General features: G+C 38.6%; 1 protein-coding gene across 1 annotated transcript in view; it reads left to right on the top strand.

Moving 5' to 3' along the window:
* Nucleotides 1–8,839, top strand: part of BMP3 (bone morphogenetic protein 3) — a 30,351-nt gene extending 21,512 nt beyond the window's left edge. Inside the window, exon 3 of the mRNA XM_070394165.1 lies at nucleotides 4,876–8,839. Within this exon, the coding sequence (XP_070250266.1) occupies nucleotides 4,876–5,067 (192 nt within the window). The 3' untranslated portion in view covers nucleotides 5,068–8,839. The remainder of the gene's footprint in view (nucleotides 1–4,875) is intronic.
* Nucleotides 8,840–25,707: the final 16,868 nt, after the last annotated feature.

The following is a 25,707-nucleotide window of genomic DNA, read 5'->3' as shown; positions in this document are numbered from 1 at the left end:
TGCTATTGCTTCAGCAGAAGTCTACCACAGTTCTCAGTGACCTAAAGGATAATAATTTAAACACTTATGAGGGCTAAGTTAAGCATAGTGGGGACATGTTTAAGGAGAGAAGTATGTTAGTGCAGCAGAATGATTAAATGTACATGCTTGGTCATAGCTGGGCTTCCTAACCTTAATGTGCCTGCAGCTCACCTGGGGATCATGTTAACATGCAGGACCTGTCCCAGTGGCTCTGGGGTAGAGCCTATAATTCTGCATTTCTAACAAGCTCGTAGACATTGCTAATGCTGGTGGCCCAGAAGTCACTCTCTGAGAAGTAAATTTGAAAGTCAAATCCTTGGTTCCCCCTCTTACCAGATGTGTTAGTATGTTAGTTTTCTCATTTGTGAAATGGATACAATAATAAATACTAATAATAACGGTGTCTACATAATAAACACAGTGAAAGAGAGATGCTATAGCACCTTGCACAAAGTAGGCGCTCCATGAATATTTGCTACTGATATTATTATTAATGGCCACTGCTGAGACTGGCGGGAACAGAAAATTACATGTAGGGGCTGAAGAAAGACTCCACAGGGAGAGGGATCAAGAGAGTAAAAGATGTAAGACAAGAGAAAGTTTTGTAACTGTTTCTAGTCCCTTTTTAAACATCACAAAGCTTAAATAGGATCCTCTCTGTGGGTTCAACAGCCCGTGAGCTCTTCCAGTAATGTTTCTTTGGAGAATAATAGAATCAGGAGAGCATCGATTGCAGCAACTGAACCCATCATAATATTTGTCAAAACTTGGAATGGCATCAGAACTCCAGGGAGACATAACAGAGATAAGTGTGGAGTTTTCTCCTTGAGCTTGAGATTCCCTTTGCCAAGTAGAGAGTGGAAGTTTGGCTGTTACATGGAGTTCTCAGTCTCTCATCACCTAGTGTGGATCTGCTGAACTTGTAAAGCATTCTGGTGGCTCCCTTTAAGGCTTTGTGGCTTTCAAGCGGTACAGTCACCGAAAGGATGGGAAACATAAAGCAATGTGAAGCTGCTCCATTAGGGATAATTAATCAGCACCGCTGTTATCAGCACAATGTCCAACACGGTCACCAGAGTGAGCTGTTTAAATAGAAATATGGTCCAAGCAACAGAGGAAAATCAGGTCTCTGACCAGATCAGTGCAAACACATGTGGAATAACTGAAGCGCCAAAAAACTTTCAGACTTTAGATATACATTTTGCCCCAGAGAAAAGTCCTCCCAGGCCAGGACTGCTGGCCCTCCTCCTTTGTGGCCTCCCAAGCGAAAGCCTGCTCTATACAGCGGGGCTCTGTGTCTGCAAAAGTCGACAACCTGTTCTGTAATTCAGAACAGCTGTGTTCTGCCTTTCCCAAATTCCAGGCTTTGCCCTTTCACTGATTCCAATTAGATAGTTTCTGGGCTATCACACCCATGTGGGCTGGACTGGAAGAGTGTGGAGCAAAACCCCATGGCCCGGGTCAGGAATGAAGGCTCGTAGCTGATGACATCCTCTCCCCTGCTAATGCATTTATAATCAAATTCAACTCCAGGACATCATACACAGCTTGGCAGGTGCGAGCGGGCCTGACCACTGCAGATTTCATTCGCAGGCATGGCAGTTTGGATTTTTCTGATTTCTAGCCCCTACAGCCAATCTGTTCTCCCAGGGAGAGACCCCTGGAATTCTGCCATGAGATGAAAAATACCCATGTAGCTAAAGCCAAGCCGTATGCCTTTGCTTCTCTTCTCACCACCTTCCCAAAGATGGAAAACAGAGATTTCAAATGAAAATGATTGAACTGTTGTTGCTGACAGAGATCCCAGAGAACCAACAAGGATTAGAAGAATGAAGTTATTTTTGCATGGAATAGTGCAAAAGCTAGGAATAGCAAAAAGACACAGAATTAGGCAGCAAAGAATCTATATACTTTGAACCAAACATCCTATACACTATAAAAAAAATCACATATAATGAGTTCACAATAACACACCCTCGATTAATTTCCTGAGTTTTCCAATTCCAATTGCTGTTCATAATTATGAATTCTAAAAATCCTAACTTTTGATGTACTGAGTTACCTAAGCAAAAAGAAATCACCTAAACTGATGAAGTCATGTGTCATCCTCATTAAATAGGGAGCCTGGAGCCTGGCTGGTGTGGCTCAGTTGGTTGGAGCATCATCCTGTGCACCAAAAAGTGACAGGTTCAATTCCCAGTCAGGGCACACACTCACATTGTGGGTTTGATCCTGGATGGGAGGCAACCAGTTGATGTTTCTCTCTCACATTGATGCATCTCTCTCTCTCTCTCTCCCTCCCTCCCTTCCTCTCTCTAAAATTAATTTAAAAGGGAGAGGTGAGGGAGACTGGGGAGGGAAATAACACAGATTTGCATTTGTGATTGATATATTTCCCCAACTACATAAAGAGTCATGAGAAATATGAACAGAACTCAAAAACAAACAAAAATGATAGAATGGCCATATGCTTCAGATGAGCAAATTACTGCATGGATCTTTTGTGGGTGACATAATCATTCTTGGTAATGGCAGCTTGATCAGAGGGTTCCACAGTGAGAAAAAAAAAGGGGGAAACTCCCAGGAAAACTGAGTTGTTCCTGATAAGACATACCTGCCTAGAATCATGGGTTAGAGCTGAATTCCCCGAGCCCACCAAAGACTACTCACTGTTTCTGAATCTATCGCTTGTGAGTTAGTTTTAAAAAGGATAGGAATGTTCCTAGGGAACACCCATGAATATTTTCCATATCTACTCCGGGTCACTTGAACCTTTTGTTTTTGTTGTTGGGAATTATTTCCATAGAAATAGGTAAAATGGAGGGTATGCTATTTCTTATAAGTTTTTCATCCTCTTCGTATTTATTCAGCCTAAAGCATGCCCGGTCACAGGCACCAAGGAATAACAATGCAGAACAGTGTTTATCATGCAAGGCCTCATCTACTTAAGTAGATCCACTTCCTATGAAATGTAAATATTATAAAAGCCATTAAAACACTAACAATAACAGAATAATGTTGGGAAAACCTATCCAATAAAAAAAAAAAACCTCTTTAGGGGCATTATCATTAGCTGTTTGGATGATTTCTCTATAAATCAATAGAGAAAAGTAGATGACTATGAACGTTTTCTTTGGGAATTACCGATACTGGTGAAATAAACAGTGGCCCATTGACCTCTATTGTACAATACCCACTGCGGTTTGTGTCAATTACACAGGTTTTATTGATGTTGGAGAGCACATGACATATCAAATAGAACAACATGAACTTCCTCTCTTTAAAGGGGAAATAGCTTTCTTTACAAAGCTAATTAATTGAAAGGTAGCCTTCTTTTTAGCACATCCTTAAAATATCTAGGAAGAGAGAGTAAGAAACAGTTACCCATCAAGACTAATTTTTTAAAAAATTATGCCTATTCACAATGACATTGAAGTATAACATATGGGTAACTGTTTTCATTAAAATTGAAAGATGGCATGAGACCAATCAGACTTCTTTCTCTGACAAAAAAAATTATTTTAGAAAATATATGGTATGCCATCTTTCTATATTATTTGCTTTTCCCTGGACTTGTATATACCCTTAACCTTTTAACTTTTTCCAGTTTCTCATACTGGGAGTTTTAGGAGCATGAAATTGAAAAATACAAATTCTTTGGGGCAGAGCCCCTGAACCATGAGAAACATGGTTCAAAATCCTGAATTTAAAAGCCAGAGTTTTGGCCTAAATCCTACTCCTGAATTCACACGTGATCTCTGGCAAGTTACCAAATTTCTGTTTTAAAATATGCTTAAAACAATACTGGATTCACCTGCACAAAGAAGACATTGGGGAGAACTAACGTTGAAAAGCGTGGCATTTCTCATGAAGTTCCCACCGCTCTGGCAGCACCTAAACACCCAGGGCTTGGAAAAGTGACTGCCTTTCAGTGCTAAGCAGAGCTGTATGGCACTCTCTAAACAAAACCACATGTTTCACATGGATGATAATGGTCTCGCTTGGCATTTTCTCAGGAATAGATTTTACCCAGGCTTCTTTGGTCAAACTTCTGACATCCATGGGAAAAATAGGTCCCCTAAATTATTCCCCTAGGATATGACCCACTCTTAAAATATTATTAACTCTACCACATTGAAGTGTGAACCCATGGTGCAACAGTGACCCCCAGTGGCCAATGGTGTACTCTTCTTAACCCCAGTTTGTGCCTGGAAGGAGAGGTGAACAATTACATAGCGGAGTAATCACCATCTCATTAATCCTGGTGGCAACTATTAAAGAAGTCAATGTCCCCTGACATGGTTATTTTATTTCAACAACAAAGTGTAAATATCACTATACTAGTAGCAATAATGCATCAATATTAAATAGGGTGCTTTTTGGGTTCTTTATGATTAGCATAAGATTTAGAACAAGTGGTTTTGTTGCAAGCCTATTATTGAAAACATCCTAGGATATATTAATCCCATTTGGGGACTAAGTTCTTTTTAATTAAAGGATTCTTGCTTAGATAACTGGATTCAAATCCTCACTCTACCACTTACTATCTACTTGACTTTTGACATGTCAGTTAAGCTTCTTGAGTCTATTTCTTTACCTGTAAAATGTAAGAAATGTTAGCTTTGTTGTGGGAATAGAGATACTACGTATAACATGCCTGATACATAGCGGGCACTTAATAAATGATAACCACTTTGGTGATGGTGGCTTAGGAGACTGGCTGAATGTGTAACTATACCAGGGCTATATTAAACTGTCAAAAGAAATTCATAATGTATGCATTTTAATGATGAGGGGTGGAGTGGAAAAACTGTTTCATTTAACTAATGTGTTCTTCTCCGATTTATTTTCTAGTCTCTGAAGCCTTCAAATCATGCTACCATCCAGAGCATAGTGAGAGCTGTGGGGGTCGTTCCTGGAATACCTGAGCCTTGCTGTGTACCAGAAAAGATGTCCTCGCTCAGTATCTTATTCTTTGATGAAAATAAGAATGTGGTACTTAAAGTATATCCTAACATGACAGTAGAGTCTTGTGCTTGCAGATAACCTGGCAAAGAACTCATTTGAATGCTTAATTCAATCAGTTTATTTTTATGGACTTTTTTTTTTTGCACTGCCAACTCATTTTATTCTAAAAGATTTATTAATAGTCAAAGGAGAATGAGCAAATAGACTGACAATTTCTACCAAGGAGAACTGGACTGTATTTGTTTCTGAATGTAACTAAAAGCAAAAATTTAGTAAATATGGACATCTATTTCTTATTTTTTAACCACATGAGGAAAATGATAATTCAAACTGTTTTTAGAAATGTGAGAGAACACGGTGATTTATTTTTGTAATGGGCTTTGAAACTAGATTGGAAAAACAATGATAGCTTATCATTTATCTCTACTCATAGAGAATAAAATAATTTCGTATTTTGAAGTAGGCTTATCGCCTTACATTCCTGAGCAACTCAGTAAGTGCTAAATAATCCAATCAGCTTTGATGTTTATCATAAGGATTTTTGAGACTCTTGTTTACCTGTGCTTTTCTACACATGGCATCATGTGACGAGTCGTGTGGAGAGTGTGTGCTGAGTGTTAGCGTTTACGTATGTGTGTGTGCACACTGCCAGGTGCCTGCGCCCTCTGTGGGAAGGTTTGCCTAACATGGTTTTATAATTCAGTCTACACAGGATTCTTTGTTTTTTTAATGTTCTGGCAAGCACCATTCAATTATGAGAACTTTACCAAAAAAGGATAGAGTGGTCCAAGAGCATATGCAGAGAGTTACCACTTGGCCCAGCCATTTAATTGGAAATACGGTTGTTTTCATTTCATTGCCTCCCAGAAAAGGAAAGCAGCAACCCAATTTTCCAAAACCCAGATGTAATTCCTCTTCTATACCCCTTTTCCACAAGTGCTTTCATTTGTTCTTTTAAATTGAATTCAAAAATCCTTCCTGAAGTCATTAAATTTTTAGTTCTCTTGTTAGGCTTTCACTTGCTATAAAGTAATCAATAGATACTGAGGCTCAAAAACGTGTGGGATATTGGAGATTTCCTTAAGTGAACAACGTAATTGCAATCACACGTTCATTATCATTCTTCGGCCACGTTCAGGACTTTTTCACATGGACCAAGGATTTGACTCAGAAGTGGAAGTTATTCTTTAGCAAAAGTCGCTAAAAATGATCCATCAAGAAAGGGAGTCAAATATATAAACACTTTGTGTGTTCTTTCCCATTTCCATTTGTCAAAAACATTCTCCTTTATACTTTTGCCCTTGTTTATTGTCTCAAAAATCTTTCACTGGCTATATTTACCAATGTGAAAACATTCAGAAATTGTTACACCCCATGGATTGTTGTTGATGTTTTATCTGTGGTTAAATTAATGCTCATCTTAGTTCAATCTCACCTGATGAGAGACAACTAAGCTATTTCAGAGGCTGTGAAGTATTAGAAGACAAGGAGTTTTGTTCTGTCTCTGACTATAGCTCTCTATGGTGGTTCATCATTTAATAAATGTTTATTAAGCATCTACTTTGTAAAAGACACTGTGTTAGCCATGTGTCTTTAGTGTCTAAAATGAAGAGGCTGTCTAGCTGAGCTGCAAAGCCCTTCTGGTACTGAAAATTTAGGTTTATAATATTAGCTATTTCATTTAATGGATGACCATGAAATCTTAAAACACTGCAAATATCTCTGTTCTTAAGCCAAATGCAAAGCATTCTTTGCCTCACTGCGGGGAGTGTGGAATTCCCTGCATAAGTGGTGCTTCCATCTTATTGGAAACCTGTTTAAAGAAAAGTACCATGAAAAGCAGCTCTCTGATACTTTGGGAATTCACAGAGGTTGGTGCTCATGTGTGTTAACTCTGTGAAGGAGACACGCCAGTTCTAAATAATGAATTAACTTCTGGAGCTTGAGTTACTATGTTGCTTATGGTTCATTTGTTTGTTCTGGTAGCATAAAGTTTAAAGATTCAAAATGAGCTAGGTGATGAAATTACTTTTTAAAAAAATTTATTAAAAGATTGAAAGCAAAATTATATATAGAAGCAAGCCAGCATGTGGCCACCATATCCCTGTCACACCATTTTTAAATAAAGAAAACTTCTGTTTCATTGGTAGAGTTGATGAAGTTTTTAATTAGTTTTTTCTAGATGTAGTTCAACCAAACCTCTAGTAACTCCCAGTATTACTTCTCAGTCTTCTTCTATCCAGATGTTTCTTTATTGCCTTTCTTAATTGGAATTGGTGCCTACTTACTACTAATTAAGCCCTAAAATGGCCAATTTATATGACAAATCATAGTGAAAGAGTTTGGGTAGTCTCTTGGCAATCAAAAAAGTTTTTGACTAGTAGTTATTTTTGGGTGACCACCTAACCATCATTTTACTACTACATTGAGGACATATTATGGTATCAACAGGAAACGTTTTAGTCCCAAAGAATAAAGGGAGATTACTGTCCAGTAGTGGGGGTTGAAGTAAATGAGTTAATATTTTAATTAATAAAAATTTTCTTGAAATAGTTTGAAAATTAAGTGGCTATTTCACAATTGGTTAGGTACTAGTGTCTGTGTAACTACTACATAGACTTTTTATAAGTCTCCTGATATAAAAGTGGGAGTGGTGAAAAGAGAAATTACGGTATAATGCCATTTCCTAAGTCATGCATCTGTCTCTCTGTCTCTCCCCCTAACCCTCCTCTCACTCCCGATCTCTGTTTGTCTCTGTCTGGTCCCTGTCTGTCTGTCTCTATCCCAACTCCCAACCACCCCCACTTCTAGATGTGAGACACACAGGCACAAACAGTCACTTAAAAATGATTATTTTATCAATAATCACTCTCTTGAATTCAAATTCAGGAGCTGCCAGTGTCAATATAGTATTTTCAAAGTATTTTTTACCATAACCTGTGTAAATAATATACAATTACAGGATTTGGGGGTTATAGAATTGAAACTAGAAGATTGGGTTCCCCAGATCGCAGAACTACAATATTCCAGATCCGTTTTTACATTTACCTAGCTACATATTAACTGCTGATCATATATCCAATAAGATAAGATTTTTACCTTAATGTTTCTGAAAAACTCTTCTTGTCCATTTAATATTTTCATAGACAATCATATGTGTATAATACCATTATCAGTCTGACAAAAAAAATTATATAATCACATTATTCAGTTTAGTCTTTTTGCTTTCACTGTTTTCTGTGCTAACACATAACTAATGTCTGAATGTTGACTTCTTGTTGAATCAAAGTTGGGTTAAAGAACAGCTATGCACACCTGATATGTAAGATTAAATATGAGATTAAATAGGAAATCTTGGGTAGGTCTGACTTCTCTGTATAGCCTTTTTTCCCCTTGAGAATTGTATTTTAATGTAGTTTATAGTTAAATGGTCTCCCTTTTCTAAGAACCAAGCCTTCCTCTCAGCTTTCCACTTGGTTTCTGTAAATGTTTTAGTTGAGAATTTAATGCTTGTACAGTGAGTGGCAATTTAAAAAATATATATTATATATGTATATGGAAAAACTTTAAAGATGCTTTTAATTTATTTAATGATTGTTGCCTTCCTATAATGGTAATAATTTTCATCCTTAGATGGTGAGAACAAGCTCTTTTACTCTAGTTATTACATGCAAAATGAAATTTGGTTTTTGTGTTTTTTTTCCGCCAAATCCACTAAAGGGGCGCATTGCAGTGAAACTGTGAAGGACGCTTCACTACTGATGTATAAGCTTGGCTGATCTGTATTCTTTCCTCCAGTAATGGAGAGTTTTTTATTATACAGTATGAAAATAAAGACTGCTTAACTGAACATTTCCCCAGAGTTGAACATTTTTAAATTCAAATGGTATCATGAATGGTCCATCATAATTTACTATCAACATAACATGATTAACACTGTGGAATAACGTTGAAATACACACATACGGGAGAAATCCTGATGTCTTCCAAAATTCAGAAATCCAGCTTTAATCATTTCTCTCTCTCTCTCTCTCTTTCTCTCTCTCTCTCTCTCTCTCTCTCTCTCTCTCATTTAACCACAAACTCCACATTTCCTACTTGGAGATATTTTGTGGGGGTGTTTTCTGGATGCCTGACTCACTATTTTAAATATAACATTATTTAATCAGTCATTGTTACTATTTTTTAATGATAAGCATTTAAATTTAATAAATATGATTATTGAAATGTATTTGGCCTTTTTTTGACTATGGCTTTCACTTTCAAAAAGTGACCTGAGGTTAAGAAATAAAATACGCTTTTCTATTATTTTCACTCATTTAATCTATCTCTGTTAGATGTATTTATACTGTGATGCTTAATTAAAAACCATAGCAGTTAGGAACTATAAAGGAGATCATTTTGAGCATATTCCTTAACCTCTCCATGCCCCATTTATCTTGCCTGTAAATTGGGGCAATCAACTTCCTGCTTTATAGGCTGGTTACAAGATTTAATAAAATAATCCATGTACATTACTTTGCCAAGTTCCTAAAACAGAGTAACAACTTCATTACCATCAATTATTATTAGTGTCTAATCTAGTCTTTCTATTCTCCAAATAAGGACATTTAGACATGCTATTTAGATGTCTACACATCAGATCCTCCGCTAAAAACTGGCTCCAACAGAGATGGGTTCCTTCACACAGAACAGTGACAGAAGCTGGCAAAGCTGGGGGGTTACTCAGGAGCAAAGCTGTGGGGAGGGCTGTAACCACTTCCCACCAGGCACGTGAACAAGTTTTAAAACCCAGAGTTCAGAGAGAGAAGAATGAATCAGACACCAAGAGCACTGGGCCTTACAGAGTAAGAAGAGCTGCCCTGAGTCCTGATGGTATCCCAGTTTCTGCTCCTGTCTTTTGTAAGAGAATAAAGAGCCATCAGTAGAGGGGGAAACAGGATGTGTCTTCTACACTTCCCTCCAGCAAGCTGGGCAGAAGTTGAGCCCATTTATGTACAGGTAATAAATGGGGTAAAAGTGACTCCCCTAACATAAATTGTGATATGAACTGTCTTCTATCACTTAAAAAAATGTTTTTATTGATTTTTTTTTTTAGAGAGAGAGAGAGAAGAAGGGAGAGGGAGAGAGATAGAAACATCTGATGAGAGAGAAACATCAATGAGCTGCCTCCTGCACGCCCCCTACTAGGAATCAAGCAGCAACCCTGTCATGTGCCCTGACGGGGAATCAAACTGTGACCTCCTGGTTCATGGGTCCTCATTCAACCACCGAACACCACACCTGCCAGATCTCCTATCACTTTTTAAACTATAATGAATATTTATTATGAATCTAAGAAGCAAACACGATATACAGTAATCATTTTATGTAGCGGTTGGAATTTGTTTTTGTAAGAATTTCCCTGCCCTGTTTACTGTGCCCATTTTCTCCAGGCTCATCAGAGGATGTGGAAAGAAAATTCACCTTTGGTTTGTCTCAAGTCCATAGCCACAGTTATCTGGGTATCTAAGCTGCAGTCTGTACAGAGAGAGGAGTCTATTCTGTGAGACAGTAGGACTGATAATTAACAAGGTTAGAATATGAAGCATACCCCTCCCTCACCCTTAATGTTGTCAATTTTAGTTTGGGACAACTTGGTTTTTACATTTTGTCCTCATTTCCTTCTGGGACACTGAAATACTGCTCTGAGGGCAATAAGAAATCCAGTTCCAGAAAAAGTTAAATCACGGAGTAGCAGGTATTTTCTTATACATTTCCTTCATTCCAGCACCATATTCTCTCTCTCTCTCTCTCTCTCTCTCTCTCTCTCTCTCTCTCTTTCATACACACACACACACACACACACACACACACACACACACACAGATGCTGCCACCCCTGCTATGTCCCTGGAGCCGGGGGAGAGGTATGATTATATTCTAACCCCTTGACTCAAAATATGAGCCAACTGCATTTGCAGACTAAAAAACATGGGCAAATTGCCATCAGGTTACAGTCAAAACCAGTCCCCACCTCATGGGGGCTCAGGCCAGATGTGAATGCAGCAGTCCAGAGGTAATTATGTGTAAGAACCATGTGACAGAGCTTTTCCCAAAATGGACTTATTTAAGAGAAACATTTTGGTGTTTATAGGACTTCAGCCCAGCTTTCTGGATATTTTCCATCACTATAAACACTGATATACATACACATGAACATAAGTGGACTTTTAATATTGGGTCCAGCATATGTAATCTCATTAAGTCATCTTCTTTGTTAGAAATGGGAGAAATTAATGATTCAATATCAAAATGTTGGCACTTGAAATATTCACATTGACAAATGCTGTATGGAAGCTGGAGTCCATACGCTGGCATCAATACCATGAATTAGGAAACTCTGAAGCATTAGTAATGTTTGCGTGATTTAATAACACAGGGGGAGACGGCTGGCCTGGCGAGGGGGCATGCATCCGCATCAAGAAATACCTGAGCAGTTTGTAGCTGTGCTTTCTACTTCCTTTGATCTGAAGCTCACTTTGTAACACTTCCAAGGGATAACAACATATTACAAAGAAAAGTTTCAGGTTTGATGGGTTGGGCTGAGAGCCTTTTAAAATTACAGTTGCCTCTTATGTCATCATTTCCTCTAGCAGGGTATTATAGGAGTTGTTTTAAAATTTTACCCACTCCAACTCATTACAGAATTGAGATTTAGAATTCACTATAAAGATATTTCTGCCTTAGAGCAGGCAGACTCCTTCCCTGCATTCTGCTTTGAACTACCTATTAGACATGAGAAAATGACCCCATGCTTTGAGAACAAGGGAGAAATCACCTGAACATGAGTATATTAATTCAAATTAAAATTTCATATTTTATTTATATTTAAAATTCTTAAAGAATCTGGGACCTTGTTACAATTTTTTCTCGGTTCTCTTGCAGCTTTCTGGAATAAAATCTGAATTTGTAAGAAGACTCAGTGGCCTTGAGAGTGGTTATCAAGTACATATAGATTATGGTCTATAAACCCGAAGTAGGATACAAAGGAAACATAGTGGAGAGTAGAACAATTAAATCTACACATTGAGCACTTACTTAGTAAAATCATTCTTTAAAGTTTATTTAATTTATGGGAAAAAAATTACAAAGCCAAGTCCTAGACACTTATAACTGATGAAAAATAATTAACTTGATTATAAAGACTCTTACTAAAAATAAATAAATAAATAAAAAGAGAGAGAGAGATAAAAGAAAAAATGTTTTGAACCACTGGGAATTTGAGAAGTGTTATTATGTATGACCACCATTAGAGATAAGAGGTCCCAAATAGTAATTTATTAATCAACATAAACAGTAGTGGACAAAAGTGGAGGGACCCTAAGTAAGAGGTTCTTCAGTAGTTTGGGTGACAGGAGCATGGGTTTTAGTACTGGTTTAGACTTTAAAGGTCTGGCATCTGATGATCCTAAAACATTCAGAAAAATGCCCTCAGAGGAGAAAGCTAAGAGTTTGAATCCAAGGCTGCACAAATACTATAGCCACTAGCCATATGTGGCTATTCAACTTTAAATTAAAATTGAATAAGATGAAAAATTCTGTTCCTCAGTCCATGAGACCATATTTCAAGTGCTCAGTGGCCACATGTGGCTAGTGGCTACCTTGGTGAACAACACAGATACGGCACATCTCCATCATCGCAGATAATTCTCTTGGACAAAGCTGACAGAGGGGATAAACAGGAAGTAGTTTCATTTTGACTCTGCAGAAAAGCCTGTCTGTCTTATGTCCCTCACCTGAGCTGTGCACTATCAACGGAGAGATCTCTGGCCAAAATGCAGGCTCTGGAAAGTGGTAAAAGATGCAGCACCCTCGTGGCAGAGTAAAATTGAAAAACTATTACATATGTCATTTATAACCCATATTATTTAAGATTATGTTAATCACTCTCTAACCTAAAAGCTGCCTCAGGTCATTTCTCCTGGCACTGGGTCCAGGTTTTACTCACCTGCTACTTATAGTGCAGATGTTAATTGCCAAACCCAGCTGTGTTACTCTTTCCAGCACTACATGGCGCAGAAAGCCCCCAACGCCTTTCCTTTCAGCCTAAACAACTGTGCGTGATAACATTAAATTGTCCACAGTTATTCCTAATTCATTCAGTCCATTTTTGCATAAAAGGGTATTTTGGCTTTTCTGAACATTTGGAATTTGAGTAGATGATAGATAGGAAGATAAATAGATGATAGATAGATAAATAGAGTTAAATACTGATAAATCATTTTATCCTGTTTCTCATCAACAGTCATTTCAATTCCTATTTGACAATAATTGTTCATTATTTTTTCTACAAGTGAATGGTTTGACAAATGCATTAGTTGCAATCATGTAAATGTTATGCAAGTATCACAACATTATTACAATTATATATTTATACCTTATAAAAAGATACAATGTTTCTCCAAACTTCTCATCAGTCCTTCTTTTCAGATAGAGTGCTATCAAAATAAGTCATAAACGCTTAAGAGATAATTGTGTCAGAAGGATAGCTGTTTTCAAGGGTAAAATAGAAAGTTGTGGGTATAAACTAGACACAGACTGTAAACTGCAGACCTTCCAATTGCTTCACTGTGTGATGTTGAGCGTTTGCCCAGAGAAGCCACAGTTTCAGGGGGAAAATCTTTAGTCTCTATAATCCAGAGAATGTACTTACTTGCTTTCTGAAAGACTTCTGTCCCTCTAAAACCCTTAACATTTTTTTTTAACTTTCTAGGGTACAAAAGTCTGTGTCAGCTGACTGGAAGTGTTAGTGTCTCTGGACTAAGAATGGGATTATGAGTGTGAAATATAGCTTACTTATGTTTTCAAAATGTGTATGTAGCTCTAGAGTTTTTTCTCAGTATCCCATCTACAGAGATGTATGGATACATGAAAATGAGCCCTGAATTATTTATTCATGCTTAAAAACCAGTTTTGAGTAAACACTGAATAATTGGAGTGAGATTTTTGAAATAGAAACTGTGAGCTAAGAAAAGTAATCAAGATCATAACACAGTAGCATGTGGACACATAAAGTGTTATGGTTGAGAAGGGTTCATAAATTCTGATTGAGGATAAGTGGACCTATTTACTTAGTAGGCTTAGCAAATAAGAGACTTCTAAAGACTGGAGAGAAAACAGTTCAAAGCACTTGTTTTGAAATTCGTCCATGGCTCCGAATAAATGCTCATGCTTCACTTTGTCACAGTTTCTCTCTCACTGAGTTCAGGAAGCGCTTTCCTCATGCCATTACCTTTCTTGTGTGTGGTAGACAGAGATGCCTGTGTACACACACACACACACACACACACACACATACACACACTCACAGATTTATAGCAAGTGTTTCTCCAAATATTCTCCCCCACCCAACAAATCTACATTAAACTCCATCCAGTCTCTCTGATGCACCTGCATTCTGGTTTTCTGGCTAGGAAAGAGAGTGGAAACTTTTGGAAGCCATCAAACTCCTCTTAAATCAGCAGGTAAATGAGTTACACATGGCTTTTCATGTTCATGGGAACTCCCAAGTAATATGGTGAGGAATAAATGCAATCCACAGCAATGCATGGAAACCTACCAACAGCCCATAGTTTATTCCAGCATTGTGAATCTTGTGGTTGTAGAAGTACTTTGTGCACCATAAAGCATTACACAGTCTTTAGTTATTATTGGTTTCTATGCACAGTATCTATCAATTCATTCTCAAATCCCAATAATCAAAACCTAATAAATTTTCCTAGTTTCCTAATTGTGAAGATGAATGTTAGTAGTACTCTTATTTTACAGGTTTATGTAGATAATAGGCACAAGATCATAAAATTCTAATACCTCAAAGTAACAAGAAGTGAATAATAATATCTTTTATTCATTAAAGAATAGACAATACCAACTTATTTTCATAGCAGCTAGCTTAATCTTCATAGCAGATTTATAGAAGCTAAGTAGATGTTCACTATCTAACAGTTAATAAAAGGTAGATAGACTCCATTTGAACTCTGATTCATCTGTATCCAAAGTCAATAGCATATCCACTATGACTGACAGACTTGCTCTACTAATGGTGCTCACAAGTTTATTATCATGATTGGCATACATGACGCCGCACTGTGAGGCATTATTATTCCCATCCTATAGATAGTGAAAATGAGGCCCAAAGATGATTAGTGGATTTTCTAAAGTCATATGGCAAGTTACAATACTCTTCCCATTTATTTTGAATCTTTTAAAATATTTTTATTACCATTTTTATTTATTCAGTCCACAAATACTGAATGAGCTCTGTGCTGGGCACAATTCTGTAAGAGCTGGGAATACAAGCATAGATAAGATAATGTTGGTTGGTGCTTTCTCTCAAAGAGCTCAGGGTCTAGTGGACAACACGTGATCTGGCAGCAAAGAAGAGTGATACAATAGGATGCCCAGACGGCCAAGTAGTATCCTACCCACCTCAGAAATTCCCAGTACACCCTATGGGGAACAGCAGTCGGCAACCTCTATTCTTTACCCAACAGGCAGTACAGATGATTGTTGCTGCCTTGGGCTGACCATCAGAGTGCAATTATCCAACTACTCGAAAGCTGGGCTCACTGCCAGGAACCACCCTGAAAGTGCAGGAGCCATTTCCTGGCATCTGAGACTAATAGCTCCAGGGCATCTGCTCATAAATTCAATAAACATTTATAGAGCATGTACAATATGCTAGGCACCAGGGATGTAAAGTCACATAACATACATGGGAACACTGACATGCAAGCAAATAATAGTAATGCCACATCCGCACACTACGGATGTGTACTCAGGGAATGGTCAGATTCTCCCAACCCATGTTCCATTAGAAAGTCATCCAGAGTCAGTGCTGATAGAAAAGCATCAACCATTGTGAACATTATACGGTTCAAGAGGATCAAATTAAGAACCTGAAAACCAGGAAATCATTCATCTCAATTTGCCCAGGTCAGTTCCCAGATTACATCTTGCATCTGCATCAATGAAGGTCCTCCACACCCTCCCACCCCCGGACCCCTGCCTTCACTCTCAAAAGCGATCTCATTTGTTTGGTAAATTATATGGTCAACCAACTTATGTTCAATGGAGGATAATACCTGCTTTGCTTTAATATACAGGGAATGGCTTAATTTTCATTTCTGGAATGCTATGTGCCAAGCATAGTGCTAGGTGCTCTGCTCACGCCACCTCACTCTTCATGAGAATAGTATATAATCCCTGCTCTGCAGATGAGGAAATCAAAATTTTAGAGAATTCAGTTCCTTGTCCAACAATTACATAGATATTAAGTGGTAACGCTATGCTTCACACACGTGTTGCTGGTTCCTTATAGCAGCAGTTGAAGTAAGTTTGACAGCAATATTAAGGACTAAAGAAGACTATCCCCAGAATTAAGCTGCACAGAGTGCACTAATTGCTCCATAGGAGACAATAGGGACCTGGACCATAAGTATAGAGACAGAAGGCTTGTGGTCGTCACTTAGCCCATGAAAGGCCTATATCTTCTCAGCCTGCTCACCCTCTCCTTCCCTGTCTACGCTCAGTCTCATTGACCACTTCTTTAGCTCTGACACCCTATTCTGACTACAGCAAATGCACCAGCAGTGGGGGTTGGGTTGAGGAGGGAGTAATACAAGCAAAAAAGGATGTATTGGCCTACCTCCTTCAGAGGCTGTGCCTTTGCAAGGATCCGTTTTACCTGCTTCCATATGGAGCCTTAATATGGTGCCTAAGGGATACGAGAAGAGAGAATTTTTTCACCAGTGAAATGGAACTTTTACGGTTTGTAAAAAGATACATCTCTTTTGTTAGTCCCTTTATTTACCTCTGCAGTGCTATAAACTGAAGCCGGAAATTATACTTTCAGATTAGGAAGCACTGTGGGAGGAGCGGTTAGAGATTTTCATGGAAATTTACCCCAGTTGCTCAGGCTTTCTTCCCATCTTCAATAAAAATTGCTTAATTGATTTATTGGAAAATACAAACAACAGAGAAAGGTATAAAAAGAAAGCGCAAACTGTCTGTAATTTCATCACCAAGAGACAACCAATAGTAATGTTTTAATTTATATCTTTCTGGATATTTTTCCATGGTAATGCATGTACACACAATTTACTATTTTAATAAAATCGTGGCATACTCTATATATGCTTCTGCAAGCTATTTTCACCTTAACATAAATATCTTTATGGGAGAAATGTGGATCTATACAATTTTTCATTAGAGTATACGAGTCTCTTACATGGCTATACGCCAATTATTTCACCACTCCCAAATAGCAAAACATTTAGAGTGGGTGGTTTGTTGTCTCTTTCCATTTCCTTTGCTATTATGTACAATACTACAGTGAAGATTATTACAAATAGATAGCTGTGTAGTTGTCCATCCAGTTGTTTCTTTTAGATATACCCATAAAAAGTGAATCTTTTCCATTTTAGCTCATATTGCCAAGGTTTATGCAGGTAGGGTAGCAATATACATTCCCCTCATCAGTGAATACAAGCCCATTTTCTGCATGGCCCATTCATACTGGTAATTATCAACCTTTTTAAATTTTGCTGCTCTAACAAGAAAATTTTAATTGATTGTTCTTAACAATTCACTTTAGTTAATTGAATAATAAAGAAATAGTAATTAGAACTAATTACTTAATCAAGGACCTCGGGGCTCTGTGTTTTGTTGTTGTCAATTTGTTTAGTCATCTGGAGACTTTCTAACACCAGCAGTCAAATCTCAAGAAGAGTACCGGTCTACTTGCTTTGGGTTAAAGCTTCTATGTAAGAGGCCAGACCCCAGTTTGTTATTCTGACCACTAGGTGGAGTCCAGTTACTAGCCTGAAGAGACAGAACTGCAGCTTTAAGTGCGTCCTAGCTTCCACATGTACCCAGTGACCTCCGGTTAACCCTTGTTTCCAATAGAGATCCAAGGGTCTGTCTTTCTCTCTCTTGTAAACTCATTATCTATTATAAGGCTTTTCAGCAGAATTTTGAAATTGCATCTAGGTGTTCCTCAGCTCCCACTCCCTCTGCTACACCCGTCCCTCTCTCTCCTTTATCATTATTGTTTTTAAAGACAAAGGGTATTCTGGGCACCCCCGTCCTTAGTCTGATAGTCTTGTCCAAAAAAGCATTCTGAACTGTTAGATTCCGGTGAGAGAATGTTGCTACACTGAAAAAGCAGGGGAAATATCAACAAATAGTTTCACCTCAATTTAATCTAAAGGATTGAATGCCAAAGACTCTAGAATGAAATTCTTCTTGATCTCATGTTCAATTACATTGTTTTCAGGAAATAATACTCAGGAGTGCCTGTTGTGACAGTTTCAAAGGGGACATGACAAACTTCGTAGTTGCCATCCTTTTCTATGCTTTGAATATTTCTTAAATTTGCAGTTTTCAGCATTCACCTGCATTTCCCTGACCAATCAAATATAAACACAATCGAGGAAGACAAATGGAACAAGGAATGCCAATTATAACCCTGAGCACTCCCACTTTTAAAATTTAAGATATTTGCTTCATTTATACAAAAATGAATCATTTTCTCCCTAATTCCTTCATAAATGTGAAAATTCTTGGGCAAAAATGTATTAGGACAGATTGGGTCTTACAGTTAAAAGAAGGTCAGAATGTTGGATAATGTTGATGGTCTCATTAAAATTTAAAGATTGCATTCCCTAAATTTGTCTATAGTAAGAATCTAAGGTTTATTTGCTTTTTATTAAGTAACACTTTAATCAATAAAATAATTTCTTTATAATTTCTTTGTATTTATTTTTTTTCCAGTTTCTTGAAGTGAACTGCAGTTCTCAGGAATCACCTGTGTTTCCCTTATCCATCCTATATAATAAGACGCTAATATGCAAATAGACAAAACAGTGGAACAACCAAACAACCAATCACTATGATGTGCACTGACCACCAGGGGGCATGTGCAGAACATGGCGGGTGTTGGCTGCAGAGGGATGGTGGAGCAGGTGAGTAGCGGCGCCAGACCAAGGCGGGGTGCCGGTCGCTGTCACAGGGGCAAGCCTCTGGTGGTTACTAAAAATTCTTTCCTCCAGCATGCCACGGTCCCGCCTGACGCTCACTCCTGCTGTCAGCGCTGGCCCCACTCGCACCCGCTGCCAGCACCAAGCTACCATTCCCACCTACTGCCAGCGCCCAGCATGGTCCCTGATCGCTCGGCACTGTCAGTGGGTGCGAGCAGCAGCTGCCGGCTCCATTCGCCACTCAGGGCTTCTCCACCTCTCCCTGCTCCTGAGGGGAGATCAGGGCAGCAGCTGCCATTCGCACCCGCTGATGGTGCCGGCCCCAATTTCTCCATGCCTTCAGTGGGTGCGAGCGGGGATGACGCCTTCAGCATGTGGAAGTGGGGCTGCCGGCAGACAGGGCATCAGGGGCTGTGGTGGGAGGGGCCGGGCGGTAGTGTGGAGGATGGGCCGAGACCTGTCCCTGTGCCCACTGCAGCCTCACGGCCCACAGTTCCTTTCAAGGTGCACGAATTCATGCACTGGGTCCCTAGTCAAATATAATCACAATTGAGGGCTTCAAACACATGTTTCTGGCTCCTTGTAGTATATTTGAAATGGATTTCTACCATGACCTTCTTATTTTAAAGTCATCTTTAAAACTCAGAGTCAATTTGAAAAGAAAAAAATCTAATTTCATACTCAATAGTTGTTTGGAGGCTATCCTATTATTGGTTCTAGTTTTATTGCATTGTGTGTTAGGTGGGTTTTTTTCCAATCTACTTTTGAACACAAAAAAAGTACCTCTATGATGAATCTAAAGACCCTTTCTCCAAAATTTAATTTATTATAAAACTTAATTTTAATTTTGTTGAACAGTTTTAAGCAAAATGAATTTAGACAAACTGCTTTCCCGCCCTTAAATGTGTATTTTGGAAAAAACACTCCAACAGAAATACAAATGGTAACTGACAGAAATCTGGGCTGGAGGCAAGAGAACAATTCTAAAAGAGTTCAAATAATCCAAGCAAGAGATGGTGTTAGCCTGAACAGAGATGGGAGATGCAGAAGGAGGAGTTATGTTTTGAACTGAGCTCATGGTAAGTAGAAAACTGAGGTGCACACTTTCAGAGGCATATTGGCCTGGAACTCAGCAGTAAGGTCTGGTCTGTAGGTAGGGATTTGGAGTTTACAGTTAGTTACACGAGTGATATTACAAATGAAGTAGGCAGTGGAGTCATTTGTAAGGAGTGATGGTCTAAGGTAACTGAAGAAAGTGGTGAAGGTTTGATTTTAAACACAGGAGTTATAAAGAATGAAAAGAGATAGAAGGCTAGAGTCCTGAGTAAATTATTAAGTTAAAAGTGTTGAGTTTATAGTTGTATCTTTATATAGGTAGTTGGCCATAGAAGCTGAGTTTGACAGCTCTTTGGCCTTCTCCATAGAGAAGTGGGAAGAGCAGCAGGACTTGGAAGATGCAAGATGAGGAATTGTGTTTTAGACATGTTTAGCGACAAGTATAAAAGCTTCTAATACAGTGGAAGTTGAAAATATAAATGCCCAGAATTCGATGAAAGATTATTTGTAGCAGTGAGCTTTAATTCATGTATTTAAAAAAAGATGAATAAAACCTGGTAAGTGGTAGAAGAAGAAGGTGTGAGTAGGGTTACATACTCCCATATTTAGCAAGCATATTAGAACTTACTCTTCTAATATCCTCATGCCTACAGTAATCTCCTTGGGAAGCTACACTCTTACTCCACAATTTGACATCCCCCCAGTTTACAAAAAAAAAAATTATATTTTTCTCTTGATAGCAGCACATTATTCTGAACCAAAATAATTGCTTATTATTCCTACTAGTCTATATTTTCTGACTTGGCTTGTACAGATTTATGATTTGTTTCCATGTAACGTTAGGTTGCCCTTTTCATCTAGAGAGAAGTTGGAGTAAAGAATGAACTGTTTCATTACATGATTCTGTAGGTGACTTCCCTGAGTAGCCAACAATCTTTTGAATATATACTTATTATCCTTATTACATTAAAAATAATCTTGTTCATTTATTTTCATTCTTGTACACCATGAATGCCTGCCATAGAAGCAAAAAAGTCAGTAAGTCCTATGTCAAAAATAGATTATTTTGATGGCTCAAATCTCCTGGGGTTAATAAGAATTGAGGTTGAGTTTGAATAAAAGTGCAGAAAGCCTAACCAAGGAGGGTTATGAAAACTACATTGGCGTCTGTGGATTGGGCCTATTGCATGGAAGAGGAGTACTGTAGACTCCCATGTGTAGATAATGTAATTGTTAAAGTAGGTGCATAAGAAAGCTGGTATCCCCAATTCTACTTTGTTCCAATGAAAACTAAAAAGATAGCAGAAGTTGAACTTAACATGAAGAGAGAGAGAGAGAAAGAGTAAACATTAAGTTTAAAACATTCCCACCCTTGTCACACTCCACCATCTAAAACCATTTCAGTATTACATGTAGACAATATATGTATTTTGACTGACACCCTGGTATAGTGTCTGCTTGAGAAAATGTTTCATCATAGCCTTTGTATCTGGTTTAAGTTAGTGCATGAAATGCAAGTTATTTCATTTGAACTAGTTTTACATCCTGAAAATATATCACATCACAAGGAAGATTTGAAACTCTTTTTTTACCCCCAGTAAAGAGTATTGATATTGGTAATAATGTTACCTACTTGGACCATCAACTATGAATATAATGCATTTAGTAGGTCCTTTAAAAAGGTTGGTTGAATAAATTTTTGAAGTGTGTTACTTATTTTTCCTTTCAGGGTCAAGTTTCTTCATCTATTAAATAGTAGGTAGGTACAAGAACTTCATAAAGCTAAGGCATAAATTTCAAGTGGGATAACATTTGTAAAGTACACTGCCTATCACTTAGCATGTAAGTACTTAAAATGTTGATCCCTTTTCTATTTTTTTTCTACCTTGTGCATTATAATCACCACTACCTGGCAATGCTCCCTGAAAAATAACTCAGATCACAGTCTGCAAACTGTTCTTAGAGGAAGAAAATACATTTTTATTTAAATATGTACACATATACTTATACTTACATATTCATATACTAGAGGCCCGTTGCACAAAGAGATTTGTGCAATAGGCCTTCCCTTCCCCTGGATGCTGGCACTGGTTTTCCTCTGGCACCCGGGCCTTCCATCTTCACTCTGCTGCTTCGTGCCTACGTATGCAAATTAACCGCCATCTTTGTTGGGTTAATTTGCATACACCCCTGATTGGCTGGTGAGCGTAGCGGAGAGATGGTCAATTTACATGTTTATCTATTATTAGGTAAGATACCCATACATACACCTGTATACATATATTTGCTCCCCTAAAAGGTTGAAAACCCCAAGAACCATCCTTGCTTGCTTCCTCTATTTGTCTCACTCCTGTTACCTCTTCAAACCACAGTCCCAATTTACTCATCACTCCTAGACCCATTTGACATTCTAGTCTGAGTCAACTCCCATTAGTTTTCCCCTGAATTAAATAATGCAACTACATTCTTTTTAAAAAATTTATCATTATTATTGAAAGTATTACAGATGTTCCCTTTTCCCCCCACCATTGACTCTCTCCATTCTGCATTTTCACCCCCTCCCTTGCTGGCCTTCACCACACTGTTTTCTGTGTCCAGGGTTACACAAATATTCACATACATTCTTTGGTTAATCTCTTCCCACCTCCACGCCCCCACCTTCCCTCTGAGATTCATCAGTCTACCTACTTTCTTTATTCCCCGATTTATGCTCCATTACCGATAGATAGTACAGGCACCAAAGTGATCTTTTGAAAATATAAATCAGGTCAAATCACTTCCCAGCTCCAAAAACAAAACAAAATAAAAAATTCAAATGGCTTCATATTTCATTTGGGATGAGAACCAAACTCTTTACCATGGTCTATGAGGTTCTTGTCATCTGGCCCCACTTTTTCTCTGAGCTCTCACATTTTTTTGGAAATCTACAAGACTTCTTTCTTTTTCCAAAACATGCCAAATTCATTAATATCCTACAGCTTTTGCATTTGATTTCTCTGCCTGGAATAGACTGTCTCATGGCTGTTTCCATCTCGCCATTCAGGTCTCAGCTCAAATGTCACAGGGGCAGGAAAGCACTTCCTGCCATTTATTCAAAGCCGGTCTCACTTCTCCTCTGCCCCATTCCAGCACATTATCCTGTTTGATTGCATGAATAATTTGTCACTGTGATGAAAAATTCTTGTTTGTTTATTTATGCAAATGGAAAATAATCCTTTTACATTATTAATATGATCTGATTTTTTTGCCTTCCTGAGAAAAAATCTTGGTTCTTTTCTAGAATCATCCACCTGCTGATTAGGATCAGGTCCAGTAGGGTTGTACTGAGAAAGTCTTAGGTAACATTAAGCTTTTAAAATTCAAAGCTTTGGTCTGGAGAAATGATTATCTAAATTCCTCTATCTCCTTTAACTTATAAAGGGACAGGCTTTGTGGAAGAGACCAGAGAACTTAAGGTGTGTAAGGGGAGTCCAGATAGAAGAGAAAAAGGAGAAAGCCAGACCTTTCTTCTACCTTCAGGAAACTGTAGAAGGAGAGGGAAGTGGTAAACACCCTGCTTCCCATGTTTGGGATTCATCACAGGCTGCCCTAGAGCTGTGGTCGGCAAACCACGGCTCACGAGCCACATGCGGCTCCTTGGCCCCTTGAGTGTGGCTCTTCCACAAAATATCACGTGCAGGCCCTCACGTACAGTGTGATTGAAACTTCGTGGCCCATGCGCAGAAGTCGGTATTTTGTGGAAGAGCCAGTATTTTGTGGAAGAGCCACACTCAAGGGGCCAAGGAGCTGCATGTGGCTCGCGAGCTGTGTTTTCCCGAGCTGCAGTTTGCCAACCACTGCTGAGAGCAAAGCAGCACAGTTAGCCATGGGGCACAGCACAGCCCCCAGTTGATGCCCTGAGTTAACCTAATCCTGAGTCCCTGGCTTCTTCACTGTAAAAACAGGAAGGGGGTGGGAAGAGATTAAGAATGTATATGCATATGTGCATAACCCATGGACACATGGGCACAGAAAATAGTGCCAGACCATAGTGCATAGGCAGCGAGGATAGGTTGGAGAGGGAGTTGGAAGGGGTCAATGGGGGGGTAGGAAAAGACAACTCTAATACTTTCAACAATAAAGATAAATTGAACAACAGAAGGCTCTATAACTCTCTAAAGGTCTGGCTAGGGAGCTTATGAGAGAGGATTCCCTTAGTAGGTAACAGGTGACTTTGTAGTAAGTTCTGCAAAGCAGGTCTCATCTAGAGCTGGAAGGAACCATAGTCAAACCCTGAAAGTCCATATATAGGAATAATCAAGGGGAAACGGAGTAATCCAGGGTGGCCTTGGGCCTGTCTCAGATCACAGAGGACTGATGACAAGCTTCTCTGGTCATAAACTTCTGCCATCAACATTAGTCAAACAAACAGCAACTAAGTAAATACCTGGCTTTGGAGACTTGACTCATCCTCCATCTTGTTCCGGGGTGTAATTAGAAGAGAGGCGAAATGAAAATCAGAGCAGGTGTATCTAAGGGAGACTAAATGTTTTATACAGCAATGGTTCTCACACTTTCGGTTTATCAGAACCTCCTGGGGAGCTAATAAAGCCCACAGCAGCCCAAGCTCCTCAAAATGGGATGAGGAGATGGGTACCAAACTTTCAGAGCACCAACATTTGAGAACCGCTGCCTTAGGCTGTTTAAATCATTTGATCAGATTAAGCTTAAATTGGATGAAACTTAATTTTCTGCCTCACTATCCAGTAAATAAAAGCTCAAAGGAGATGAGATAAGCTACAGATAGTTACTTTTTAACTTATATTTCTTCTATGCATATCCACATTTTATTTTTTAAATGTATTTTTATTGATTTCAGAGAAGAAGGAAGAGGGAGAGAAAGATAGAAACATCAGTGATGAGAGTGAATAATTAATTGGCTGCCTCCTGCACACCCCCTACTGGGGATCGATCCTGCAACCCTGGCATGTGCCCTTGACCAGAATCAAACCCGGGACTCTTCAATCTGCAGGCTGATGCTCTATCCACTGAGCCAAACCGGCTAGGGCCACATTTTATTTTGGGCTAAGTTTTATCATGCTCTTCATTTAACTACTATAGTCATCATCTTGCAATTACAGTAGACCCTTGAACAATGCTAGGTTAAGGGTGCTGACTCCTGTACAGTTGAAAAATCCCCAAATAACTTTTGACTCCTTCACAGCTTAACTACCTTTGCTATTGGCAGGGGCTTGGTTCCAGGATCCCCATTAATACCAAAATTTGATCAATGCATACAGTTGGCCTTCTACATCCTTGGACTTCCAATGGCAAATCAAAAATTAAATTTATTTATTTATTTATTTATTTATTTATTTATTTATTTTACTTTGAGAATAAATGGATTCACTTAGTTCAAATCCATGTTATTCAAGGATCAACTGTATACTATATGCTTCATGATTGGGATCCTGTCTTTGTTGTTCATTGCTGAACAACTATGCCTGGCACAAGGAGTTGCACAGATATTTATTGAGAGAACCATTCACACAGTTAATTAATCAATTACGCATATTCATTTAGCAGAGATAATTTGGCATCCGGAGATACTCTGCATTCTGCCTGGGGTGAAGGAGAAGGTGGGGAAACAAGGGAGAAAGTGA

Source organism: Myotis yumanensis, unplaced genomic scaffold (genome assembly GCF_028538775.1).
Source record: "Myotis yumanensis isolate MYYU_CA2020_CCGP unplaced genomic scaffold, mMyoYum1.0.hap1 SCAF_1, whole genome shotgun sequence".
Classification (NCBI taxonomy): domain Eukaryota; kingdom Metazoa; phylum Chordata; class Mammalia; order Chiroptera; family Vespertilionidae; genus Myotis; species Myotis yumanensis.
This window is presented reverse-complemented; position numbering and strand designations above follow the sequence as displayed.